Source organism: Mus caroli, unplaced genomic scaffold (genome assembly GCF_978045245.1).
Source record: "Mus caroli unplaced genomic scaffold, Mus_caroli_1 scaffold_4, whole genome shotgun sequence".
NCBI lineage: Eukaryota > Metazoa > Chordata > Mammalia > Rodentia > Muridae > Mus > Mus caroli.
Genome location: NW_028227259.1, coordinates 39,406,417 through 39,419,743, shown reverse-complemented (window position 1 = coordinate 39,419,743; position 13,327 = coordinate 39,406,417). Strand labels below are relative to the sequence as shown.

General features: G+C 51.2%; 1 protein-coding gene across 3 annotated transcripts in view; it reads right to left on the bottom strand.

Moving 5' to 3' along the window:
• Positions 1 to 13,327, bottom strand: part of Ppp2r2c (protein phosphatase 2 regulatory subunit Bgamma) — an 89,154-nt gene that overhangs the window by 21,351 nt on the left and 54,476 nt on the right. For all 3 annotated transcript variants that reach the window (XM_021162830.3, XM_029477624.2, XM_029477623.2), the window contains exons 3-5: positions 10,012 to 10,177; positions 7,706 to 7,818; positions 3,967 to 4,144 (exon numbers count right to left, since the gene is read on the bottom strand). In XM_021162830.3, coding sequence (XP_021018489.1) covers positions 3,967 to 4,144; positions 7,706 to 7,818; positions 10,012 to 10,177 — 457 coding nt within the window. The remainder of the gene's footprint in view (positions 1 to 3,966; positions 4,145 to 7,705; positions 7,819 to 10,011; positions 10,178 to 13,327) is intronic.

Here is a 13,327-nt window from a genome sequence, read left to right as displayed (position 1 = left end):
GCCTTCCTCACATAGAGATGATCTAAAAAAAGAATTGCTTTTTCTCCAGAAGATGACCTGGCTGCAAACAAGCTGGGGACACTCAAAGCTCAGCATGTGAAATCCTAGACACGGCTCCTGACTGCCACAGCACAATGCCAGAGGTGAGTGGGTGAAGCCTCAGGCACCTGGTTTTCAGAGTTCTGGAAGTTAGAAGTCCAAGAACAGGACAGGAGCCCCCTCCCCAAGGCCTACCACTAGTGTTTCCAGGAGGTCACCCACTCTGTGCCTGTGTCCTCACCTAGCCTCTGCTGGCACATTGTGTCAGTGCCCTCATACCTCTGCAGTCAAGGACACCGCCACACCAGACCTTTGTGGCTTAGATTTAAGGTAACAGCTCCAGAACACACTGACTGCAGACCAGCCTTGTCCTGAGATCCTTGACAGGGCTAAACACAGTAACCGGTCGTGGCACTGTGTTAGCAGAATCTTGAGTCCCTGTGCCAGGCATCTGATTGACTTCTGCGAAGCATTTGTAAGTCTGTCCTCTGGATGCTGGGCTGAGATTTCTGTCCCCACTCACCAACTCCTTTGTGAAGTAGACAACCTATGTGCTGCTCTTGCAAGTCCTGGCAAACGCTTGCCTGCATCCCCACACCTTAGCAAATGCCCCACACTGTTAAATGAAGGAACACATTGAGCCTCGGGGAACAGCAGAACTGAACCAGGACCCAGGGGTGCAGACTTTTGGCCTTGGCTTCAATCCTTCAGTCCCATTTATTCAGTAAGGCCTGGGTGACAGTTCTGAACAGGCACACCTTTGCTTCTGCACATTGGTACCGTGGGGCAGCCATGAGAGGCTTCAGTGTCATGAGCTGGTGAGGTTGGTGTATCTAAATGGCGACTGTTACTGTACCCAGTGGCCACTCCACTCTCATCACCTGCCACACAGGCCCATCTCCACCGAATGGAGATGAGCAGCCAGGGTGGCTCATTAAGTAAGTAGGAGACAGATGCTGTTCTAGGTCCTGAGCTAGCCCAACACCACCACTCCAAGCTCCTTGCAGGACTGCTCCAGAGATGCCAATGAGAAATGGGCTGTAGACCAACGCTTGCTGTCACACTAGCTTCTGGCATAAAAAACCGCCCAGGGGGAGAAAAAAGTCAACACCATCCTTAAAAATCCTTCAATTGCTAAAAAATACAGCTGAGGTCCCCTGTGCTATCTAATGCCTTGATGTTGCAGACAGCCTAAAGTCACTGGCACCACGCACCAGTACCTCAAGTGGTGGTGTTGTGAGACATAAGGTGGTTTAAACAGGTTGAGTGGGGTTGAGAGAAAACTTCCATCAAGGAGCAGAGGCCTGGTGCACTGGCCGGGCTGCTTCTGGGCCTGAGAGGAACTTGGTTTTGTTCATCCTGCCTCCCTGAAAGCTGATATCCACAGGAGAAGCAAAAGGAGAATCCAGGCTCCCAGATGCAGACGCAGGCTGACCTCCAGCTCTTAGGGTCTAGGGTTTGAGTCACCTTGGTCTCAGACAGTCAGGAAAGTGGCTGTTCTGGATCTACATGCAAGCTTCCACAAGTCACTTGCTTGCTTTGTATCTAAATGCTCCCAGTAACTCTGCCCTGGGCTGTGGCGTGCCAGGGACACAGGAGAGGTTTTATCTTGGGTTCCAAAAAGAGTGTGGGCAGAGGGGCAGTTATAGAAAACCCTGTATAGGCAGAGAACAGAGGAGCTGGGGCCCAAGACGTGTCCTGCCAGCCCAGGAGGGGCATGGCAAGGACAGGTGGGGATGGCCCATGGGACTGTGGGCAGAGGCTTGTGGGCCAAGGGTAAGAGGGGAATCAGCAGAGAAGGGAGCACACCCCACTGGGTCCACGAAGGACAGATAAGTCTCAGAGCTGGGGGAGGGGACAAGGAAAGCGTTACCAAGGATCATAGGCCACCACTGAGGAGCACAGAGCAGGGTCTCAGAAGCCGAAGGGCCACTGAGAACTTTAGGCAGAGGCTAACAAAAGCAAGATAGAAAGGGGCTGTGAGACTCTGGTCCAGATCCAGCCCAGCACTCAGCATGAGCGAGCATACACACACACACACACACACACACACACACACACCTTTCTTCTGGCCCCACCCATGCCAGAAGTGAGACTTCTCCAATTACCCAGCTGCCATCAGATCCTTGGAACACCTGAGGCCCAGAGTCCAAGGGAGGCTCGCCTCCAGGGAATGAGCCCAGAGCTCTGTTCCAGGTGTCTGAATCTCAGAATTGTGGCCTGAGGCACCAGCAGGCCATAGGGAGGCAACATGGCTCCCTGATTAACCTGTCAAACAGGAAGCTGCTTCAAGTCCTGGTTCTCCCTAAGCCACTTCCCAGTCTTCAGCACGTGACACACACTCCTTCCTCCAGTGGACAAGCTAGGCATCTCTTGTTACCAGCATATAAGTCACTTTGACACAACTGGAGCTACACACTACTTGGGCAAAGTTCAAGAACAGCCGAGTTAGTCCCCCTAGTCCCCACAGGCCACCGGTCCACTGACACGCATTTTTTTTACTCTCTCTCTCTCTCTCTCTCTATCCCTCTCTCTCTCTCCCCCTCTCCCTCTCTCTCTCTCCCCCTCTTCCTCTCTCTCTCTCCCTCTCTCTCTCCCTCTCCCTCTCCCTCTCCCTCTCCCTCTCCCTCTCCCTCTCCCTCTCCCTCTCCCTCTCCCTCTCCCTCTCCCTCTCCCTCTCCCTCTCTCTCTCTTTCTCTCCAGCACAATCCCACTCACTGTCACACATACCCTCTGCTCCAGGCCCACAGATTCACCCAGCACAGGCCTGCCTTGGCTTGCCCACCTGCTGCTTATGGCCTACAGCAGAGGTGGATGAAGAAAGTGCTCAGCACACACTGGCCTGTCACTAAGCACTCACGCACATCTGGCCTTTGCATGCCTAGTGCCAGCGTCAAGCATGTCATCTGGTCTGGCACACAGTGGGTGCTTGATAAACACCTGCTGGTGAACGCGATGCTCTTCGCCACGGGTGAGCGTAATTCCCATATTCCAGATGGGAGGAGGAGCCGGTGACACAGGGAGGAGGCTCACTGTTGGGGTGATTGACTCTCTTTCCCTTTTCACAACTAACTTGTCCTAACGTCCTGTGGCCACCTAGGTCCAGAGACAGTTACAACACAACCCAAGTCAACAAAGCCAACATAACATTTCTTACTGTCTGTATCCCATCCTAGCTAGACCCTTCCCTGCCCTCCCCAACTCTCTCCCAGGAGATCCAAGCTTGGCTCCATGACTCAGGTCCCTTACTGAGATCTTCAAGGGGCTGGTGACAGTGCCTACCTCACTGAGAGCCCAACACATGAAACTTCACTTAGTATAGCTGTCACTAAGTCCATGTAACAGTGACAAGGTAGCAGCCTGCCCACCCTGGATCGGCCCTGACCTTCCCCAGTTCACTATGCTCAATGTCCTGGAAGTAGCTCTTTCCTAAGCAGGCTGGAGGAGAGGCAGTGCCCAGTCCTTGACTTATTCTGACACCAAGACCCCATTTCTGCCTGGCTTCTGAAACCCTAGCTTCTGACACTGCAGTTGTCACTTTACATCTTGAGTGACACAACACTGGACCAACACACAGGGATGTAACCTCCAGGTCGCTGTCCTGGGGGGTGGTCAGCCTCCCTTTTTCCTCCAGGGTGCATTGTTGCTAGCTCTCTTGCTCCTTCCTGGTTTCTAAGAGAGTTCAAGGTGATGGAGATCACTGCCACTCTAAGGAAGCATAGGATGGGATGGAGCCCTCAGCCACTGTGTCTTTAGGGTGATCATAAATAGACAATTTGTGATCACACACTCAGCCTCTTTTACACTGTAGATGAGACAGGTTCTTCAGTAAGGGAGCAGTCGAGGACAAACAACCCCCCAAGCCAGTGTGCTTACATAACACCCTGAAGCCACTTCCCCTCACCCCCAGGTCAAGGCCAAGGATACTGAAGCTCCGATCAGTGATGGCCAGATGCCAGAGGTTGATGCGTAGGTCGTCCGCTGACATGTAAGTCTCACAGTCGCTGTTGACGGAGATGGAGTTGATGTGGTAGGTGTGGCCATTGGCAAAGATCCTTCTTGGGCTCACCTCCACCATCAGGTCCATGGGCTTCAGCACAGGCACCTGCAGTGGAGAGGCAGTCAGCACCACAAGGGCAGGGGACAGGGAGGGGCACTGGACACAAATCTCAATGGGAGGCTGCAACATTCAAAGCAGGGTATGAAATGAGCATCCATAGCTGGTAAATGTCCCTCACTTGCCCTGCTCATGAAGAATCCTGGACATGGCTGCTTAACTATGAGGTTTTCAAAGTGTCCCAACCTGTACAAGGGGCTCAGGAGGTAAACCCAACCCACGTCGTGTGAACTGAAGTGCCCAGAACATACACACACACACACATACACACACACACACACACACACACACACACGTTGAGGATCCACACTTGACAGACTGATTTACACATCGGATACTGTGGATGTTTAGAGAACTACACACCCAGAACGACATTATCTTGGGCTAATCCACTCCCCTTGATAGGCATTGGTTACCCACCTCTCTGACTGATCTACTGTCCCTTTAACCATCAGGTAAAAGCTTGTATGGGTTTATCAGCTTCCACCAAGTGAGGGTTAGAACGTCATCAGACAGCATCTGAGGCCTGTTGCAGACTTCCCTGCCTAGCTAATGCCTACCCATTGTCTTGATCAATGTACGTAAAAAAATGCCTTGTTTCATGGCTCCTTAAAAATTCGTGTAGCCAGGCTGGAGAGATGGCTCAGCAGTTAAGAGAACTGACTGCTTTTCCAGAGGTCCTGAGTTCAATTCTTAGCAACCACATCCTGGTTCTGGTAAGGGATCTGATGCTCTCTTCTCCTGTATCTGAATATAGAGACAGTATACTCACTCACATACATAAGTAATAAGTAAATCTTAAAAAAAAATTCATGTAGCAACTTCCATATTGGGACATATTAATTGGGACAAGCTGGATCTGTGTTCCCAGGTCATGGTCACTCAGATCTGGTGAGAATAAATGCCTTTTCTCCTGCTTTGGAGGCTGGTGTTCTCAAGGCCCGGTGGGCCCTTGTCACAGCTGGTCTGCCCTAAGGTTATCTGCTACACCTTCTCTTGCTCCTGTCTCTCTGGTATCCACCCAGGTCCCACACAGTCTTCCTCAGTGAATACATAGCAGGGTATGTCCCTGAATGGGGGTGACAGCCTCAGTGCCATATGACAGACAAGCTCCTCTAGTGCAGATGAAACCCACACTGGACAGTGTCTCTCATCTGGGCTCATAGAAGGTGAATACAAATGTGCACACACGTGTGAGCATGTGTGCCCGTGAGTGTGACTGTTCATGCAGCAGTGGCCATGTCTGTCTAACTCTGCTGGGTCCCCGGTTGCTCCCTGTGTGCCTGGATAAGGGTATCTCTGAACCCCTCCGGGGTCCTCTGTCTGGTCCCTATGTGTGGATATGTCATGGTCAGCTCCAAGCCTCCCTCTTTCTCATGATACAATCGCCATCTACCTTGAGGAGCCTGGGTCAGAGAGAGAGGAAGTGGGGCTTCTCTGGAGAAGGGAGGACCATCGTGGTCCAGTCTCTCTTCCCCTACAGCAACCAGGCTTTCTCTTGTCAGCTTAAGAACACCTTGGCTCTCTTAGCTCCTAATGCCTACTGCAGGGAGGGACCACAGCCTCAATCTAGATGGGTTACTCCAAGTGAGCGCATCTAGTGCTGCCTGCCAAGTACCACTAAGGCATCCAAACCGTCTGGAGGCCAGGGAAGCTATGAGGCAGCGTCAGCCACCACCCACTCGGCTATAGTAGGAAGAGACTGGTGCCATCGTCTCATGATCACTGTAGGACACAGGGATTCTGGTCCCACTCCATAAGGAACATGGACTGGGTGGTGACTCTGGAGCCTGACATTCTTACATCCAGATCCCAGCTCCTACTGAGCCCCTCGGTGGAACGATACACTAGTTCCTGGCAAGGCTAACAGGAACTACCAGTAGAGTGAGTGCCTAAAAGGTATGCACACTCACTCAAGGAGGTGGCAGGGGCAGAACTTGAACTCTGGCCCTATGGCTCAAACACACATGTCCATACGCATACAGGAACACATCCTCTCCCCCTCCCCTCTCTATTCCATTTAGCTTATTTTGTGTGTATGACCATTGTGACTGCAAGCACGCATGTGTGTGCTTGTTACCCAGGAAGGTCAGAAGAGGGCACTCCCTTAGAAGTAAGCTGTAAGCTGCCATGTAGGTGCTGGGAGCTGAACCCAGGTCCTCTGCAAGAACAGCAAGTGCTCTTAACCACTGGGCCATCTCTCTAACCCCTCAGAGCTCTTTCATACACTGCTGGGGGATGCAAGTCCTTACGCTTTTTAATTAAGCAGGACAAGAGCTGACTATGGCACAACTCTACAGCACCACCTTCGGCCTCATTGGACCAAAGATGGAGTTCAGCTCCTTCCACCCAGTAGCCCAGGGCTAAGAGTTCACCAAGCTCAACTCAGTAGCTGCAGGGGGAGTATGGCTGTGCCCTGGGCCTCAGTTTCTCCTTTCTGTAATGGGCATTTTCTGCTTATTCTCCCCCTCAACTGCAGGCGCAAAGCCCTTCACAGACACAGCCCACACACCACACCAGTGAGGAAGCATACATAGTGTTTGCTGTGTAATGGGTTAAAACTTTTCATCTTGGAGGAAATCCTGAAGACATAGGTCATAAAGGGGACGTGAAACAACAGGATATTTTAGGACAGGATGTTTACAAGGGGGAGAAACTACAGGTTAGTCTAAGACAGTGATTCTCAACCTGTGGGTCGAGACTACTAGGTGGGTCGAACAACCCTTCCACAGGGGTTGCAGATCAGATATCCTGCATATTTTTACATTGCAATTCACAACAGTGGCAAAATAGCCATTATGAAGTAGCAATGAAAATAATTTTATGGCTGGGGTCACCATAAATTTGAGGAACTATATTAAAGGGCCACAGCATTAGGAAGGTTGAAACCGCTGCTCTAAAGGAAGGCTGAAACATTCCTTCCATCAGGGAAGCTCCTTTAGGATAATAGAGGAACAACTCAAAATAGCTTCAGGAAGTCCCTGAAACTGATCAGGTTCACTAAGTCCCTCCCTCTCTAAGAACATGTATGCAGTAATTACTCTAAAGAGTTACTCTCCAACAAGCTAAGCTGCTTTGAAAAGACTCAGACCATCAGCCTGGAAGGAGCAGAGACCAGGGGACTGATCAGTCGAGCCTCCCAGAAGAGACTCAGAACAGCTGAGCCACCTGGAGAGAACACTCTTCAACCTGCTGAGCTGGCTCCAGTGAGCTCCTTGTTCCCAGCTTTGGTGGGCTGTCACTCATGCTGGGGTGGGATTTGATGATGCAGCTGTCTTTGAGTCACTTCTATTGCTGTAAGTAACCCCTCATCCATGTTCCTATAAACAACCAGAATAAAACTCACTGGTTCATTGCGCTGGACTTGGTAGTGTCAGTACCTTGGTCTTCATCCGTTTCCTATCTGGCATGAGTAGATGTTTGTTTATCACCGCAGGAATAGTGTCACAATGATGTGACCCTGACCCTGGCTCTAAGAGCCCGAAAGGTCCCATGACTTGATAGAATGTAATGCTGACCTAATGTTCACGTAATGTTCACGAAGCTCACCTGCAGTGACGTCACCGTGGACAGGTCCTTCAGCTTTCCCTCCTCATCCTTCAGGTTGTAGCCCTCGGGCCTCTTGTCTCGTTCGGTAATCTTCCATAATTTAATAGTTTTATCTTTAAGGACAGATCAGGGAAGAACAAGGTATTCTATCAACAGCCAGACCAGGAAGAGAATACCCACTCTAGCCAGAGGAACAGTGATATGTGTCCTGGGGCCACCACCCTGGAAATTACCATCCATGTCCCTCTTCCCCCCTCACTGTAGAATACCTCTGAATATGGGCAATCTGTTTCTGCTGCATCTTCTACTCACTGGCAGGGGATGTTACTAGGTCAAAGAGCATGCCCCTTGCAAGGGTCACTACTGACCTCTACACTGGGCATGTACCACTGTCCCTTCCTGAGGAGAAGGTGGCCACTCTGCCATTCCTAATTCAGTGGTACTTGCCACCCAGAAGCCAACTCCAGGAGCCTCTCCCCCATACTCCTTCCTTGGATGTCACAGGAGGAAGAATCAGTGGCGATAATTTTATGGCTCATCTTGGCTGTGACACATTGTTCAAAACACACTGGCTCTTTTATGAAGGATCCTTTAGAATTAATTAAAATTTAAATCCATAAGCAGATAACCTGCCATCAGGAGATCGTAGACCTCATATCATTGGCTGAAGGCCCTGACAGAATGAAAGCCTACCTCCTTGGGAGGAGGGGATTTGGCCAGCAGACACCCTCCAGGCTTGAGCTGTGAGCTTCTGGCCTCACAATCACAGGGGTCAGAATCACAGGTCCTCGCCATCTCCACCTCCCCCTCTCTCCTCTCTCAGTCTCTCCCCCACAACCAACGCTGTGAACATGGGGAGGAGCTAGAGAGAAATCTGCTTTCAAATGGGGCCCTCAATAGGGGTACAGCCTTCTGTGAGGACAGGGTAGAAATGAGCTGTAAAGCTGGTGTAGACATTTTGTGGGGCTGAAAAGTAGATGGCTCCCATGGCTGGCTTATTTCTAGAATGGCAGGAAGTGATTTTTAAAGACATTTGTGCATGTGTGGGTACACACACACACACATGTGCACATGCACACGAGCTAAGCATCATCTATACAAGCTCCTGGTTCCATGTGACTATCCATCCACCCAACACACACACAGGATAAAACCCCCAGAGTCCAGGTGTACTGAGCTGAGTCCAGCCAGGCCTATGGGAGGCCAGATAGATCCTGTCCTTTCAAAGACTGGCAGAGACACACAGTTAGAATGACAGGTGTTCAGTCATGGGAGGGTCAGCAGGACATGAGCCATCAGGACAGACTTCGTGAGGCAATATCCAGCGGGTGGAGAGGGGATGGAGAGGGAAGTGACATGTTAGAGACTCTGAGGGCAGGCAGGTGACAAAGAATGGGTCACTCTCACCGGGGCGTGGTGGCGCACGCCTTTAATCCCAGCACTCGGGAGGCAGAGGCAGGTGGATTTCTGAGTTCGAGGCCAGCCTGGTCTACAGAGTGAGTTTCAGGACAGCCAGGGCTACACAGAGAAACCCTGTCTCGAAAAACCAAATAAACAAACAAACAAACAAAGAATGGGTCACTCTCAGGAAGCCCTGTAGCCCCCTCAGCGATGGGACTTCCTTAGGGAAGGCACAGGTGACGCCACCATCTTCCCAGCCTCGCTCAGGCTCACACAGCACTTACTATTCTCAGATCACTGGGCGGATATCTATCTCCACACAACCACAGAAGGGAGCTGGGTTGACCTCTGGGCAGTATGGAAGTCGAGACTAAGGAAAGCAAGGCCATGTGCCCCAGTCCCCAAAGCTGGCCGGGACCCCAATCTGCCCCACCATACCCCTGGCCCTGGCTCATGGGCTCAGAGGAGAAAAAGGAATAGCAGGGCAAGTGTGGGAACTGCATGGCTGCTCCAGGCCAGGAGAGCTGCAAAGCCTACACCTGATACCTTGGGGTAGCAGGCAAAACTGGCATGTGGCAATAGTTATTGTTCTGAGGCAGAGAGACAAATGTCAGCTGCCTGTCTGTTTGTCACATCATTGGGGACAGCCCCAGTTTGGGTGACTTGTGACTCTGGCTAAGAGTTCAGTTTGTATCTGGTGGTCCCTAGTTTCCGGCCCTGGTCCTTGGTGTTTGAAATATTCAACCTCGTCTCCACCTTGGAGCTCTCCATGCCCATTATATCTACAAGGGTGGGAGATTTGTGACCAGACAGGGAAAGCTGAAGGGTGGCCTGGTTGTCACTAAAACCACAGAGAAACCTGGAAGGCTGAGTGAGTCGGGAAAGCCACACCCGCGGGGCCTCACCATTGGTGGACAGCAGTGAGTGCGCGGCATTCTGCTGCGGGAGCCATTTGATCTTGTTGATTTTCTCCTCTATCTCCAGGCTCTTCAGGTAGTCAAACTCCGGCTCGTGGCTCTGGAAGGTGCTGTATACATCGTACTCACCCTGGCTGTGAGGTGCGTTCTTACTCTGCAGGGAAACCCAAAGGCAGACTGAGCCGCAGGAGTGCCCACGGAAGAGGGAGGCAGGCGTGAGAAGGGGCTGAACACATGTTGCTATATGTGTACCATCAGCATCAGCAAAGGAAACTACTGATACCGTGTACATGTGTGTGCAGGGATGTGTGTGTGTGTGTGTGTGTAGATATGGTACAGGGGGCGTGTGGGTACATGCAGGGGTATATGTATGCAAGCAGAAGGTGGGAGATTGGAAAGTGTATGTGTGTGTGTGTGTGTAGGTATGTGCAGGTATGTGTGTGCAAGTATGTATGTTTCACAGGTGTGTGTGTAGGCATGTACACAGAGAGGGTGTGGGTATATGCAGGAGTATGTGTGTGCAAGTAGTGGGTATCAAAGTGTGTGTGTGTGTGTAGGTATGTGTACTGGCTAGTTTTGTGTCAACTTGACACAGCTGGAGTTATCACAGAGAAAGGAGCTTCAGTTGAGGAAATGCCTCCATAAGATCCACTGTAAGGCATTTCCTCAATTAGTGATCAAGGGGGAAAGGTCCCTTGTAGGTGGGACCATCTCTGGGCTGGTAGTCTTGGTTCTATAAGAGAGCAGGCTGAGCAAGCCAGGGGAAGCAAGCCAATAAAGAACATCCCTCCATGGCCTCTGCATCAGCTCCTGCTCCCTGACCTGCTTGAGTTCCAGTCCTGACTTCCTTGGTGATGAACAACAGTATGGAAATGTAAGCTGAATAAACTCTTTCCTCCCCAACTTGCTTCTTGGTCATGATGTTTGTGCAGGAATAGAAACCCTGACTAAGACAGTATGGTACATGGAGGGTGTGGGTACATGCATGGGTATATGTATGCAAGCAGAAGGTGGGAGATTGGAAAGTGTGTATGTGTGTGTATGTGTGCGTGTGCACAGAGAGGTGTGTGCACAGTTTTGTGTAGGTGTGTGTGTGTGTTTGTGCAAGTTTGTGTGTATACAGGGATATAAATGTGTGCTGGTGTGTATGCATGTGTACCTGGGTGTTTTTGTACATGGGTGTGTATATACAGGGGTTATGTGGATATGTGCTAAAGTGTATGCATTTTATACAAAGGGTATGCAGGTGTGTGCCCAGAGATTTGTGTGTGTGGACGAGGGTTTGCAGGTGTATATGCAGGTGTGCATGCATGTGCATGAACATGCACACACAAGGGACAAGGGACAACCTTAGGTATCATCCTCAGAAACACTGCCCACCCTCTTTGAGGCAGAGCCTCTCATTGTCTTGGATCTCACCAGTTAGGCTAGCAAGGCTCGGAGATCTTCCTGTCCCCACCCTCCCCAAAAGTGGGATCACAGGCACTCGTATTTTCATGTGGGTTCTGGGGAACTAAACTTAGGTCCTCATACTTGTGAGACCATGGGTCTCCCCATGTTTCCACAAAGTGGCCACCACTCACCCCGCTGAGGTCAGATGCCAATGCCGAGCGTCTATCCATCCTCATTAGTCAGGTCTTAACCCTGCTTCTCACAGTGGCTTCCACCCCAGTTTGGGTAGCAGAGTTCCTATGTACCCCCTCTTGGTGGAGACCTCCAAAAGCTGAGTGCTGAACCTGCCATAAATACTGGGACCACTTTCCTAGCAGACAAGTCAAGTTTCTATGACAACACAAGATCACAGCTGGGAACGAGTGAAGATGGCCCAGCCAAGCACAGCTTCGGGTTTTCTGCTCGTTTTGAAAGTGCCTATTTTTAGGTCCCTGTCTCTCTCTTGCGTTAGAATCTATTTGAAAATCCTTCCACGTTTTCGCCTCCTCTTCCCATGAGCACTAGTCGTGAAAAAGGTCAGCAGGACCAGAGGGAGAGACAGACTAATGGAGAAAAGCCAGAACCTCTGAGCTCCTTTCTCTCTGCAGTGGGCAGAATGATGGCTGACTCTGGTGTGCCCTGGTGGGACAGTTTGGTCTTGTGACACCTGTGTGCACCAGGCTGTCCCTGGCCTGCCCTTGGTGAGCTATTTTAAGCCCTCTGTGCTGCAGTTCTTCAGCTGTCAGATGAAGGGTAACAGCAGCTCTCTGTGTGGTGGGGTGGGGATGAGGGGTCTATATGAGCTAAGGCAGCAAGGGGACCTCACCCTGGAGGGGTGAAGGCAGCTTCAGCTCCTCACCTGACCCTGCCTCCCTTGAGCCTCTCCCTTCTCCCTTCCCTGGTTCCTCATCCCCCAACACATTCAGTGATTGAGAGGCCTCCCTGCTTGGGTGACAGAACATAGTCAAGAGCCCAGCAGGTTCCCACGGGCTTGCTGCTGATTGGTCTGTCTGTAAGTGGGTGTGCATCTGTACCCTCAGGGACCAACAAGAAAGAGAAAACAAGGAAACTGTGTGGAAGGAGAATGCTCAGCACTGGGTCGACATAAAGTGGTACCTCAGGTGAGGGGGCTCAGACCACAGGGTCCTTTAGGGTTTCAGAAATGACCTCCTGGGTGGATGGTCTCTGGTTGCTCTTGTATTCAGAATCCTGCTGCATAGCAACAGGGGAGGGCAGAAAAGCAGAGTAAGACTGGCTTGAAACCAGGAATAGGTGCCACACACTCTTAATCCCAGCATTCCAGAGGCAGAAACAGGTGGAGCCCTGTGTTCTAGGCCAGCCTTGTCTAGAGAGAGATTTCAGGACAGCCAAGGCTACACAGAGAAACCCTGTCTTGAAAAACAAAACAAAACAAAACAAAACAAAACAAAACAAAACAAAACAAAACAAAACAAAACAGTACAGAATAGTTTGAAGAGTGGAAGCCTGAGCAAAACCTGCCAGTCGGGCAGAGTTGGATGGGATTGGGGGTCTTGGATCCTTTCCTAGCAGCAGCCGCAGGCCACACAGGTAGGGAAGGTTCTGCTGAGAGCTTGTTGGTTTGTCTGGGACAGCACATGTCAGTGAATAATCCGCTCATTTCTTTTGAATGGGGGGCTCAGCACACTGCTATGAGAGCTATCCCAGTCCGCTCACCAGGCCCATCCCCAAATCCCTTGCCCTCTGGCCCCAGGGACCTTGTGACAGAAGGCAGTCAGTAACAGAATTCTAACTGGGCACCTAGGCAAGGCGGACCAGAAGTCCATGGCCTGCATCCTGCTGGGGGCCACATCTCCCTCACCCCTCCTCCCCCTCTCCCCACCCCACTTCTGCC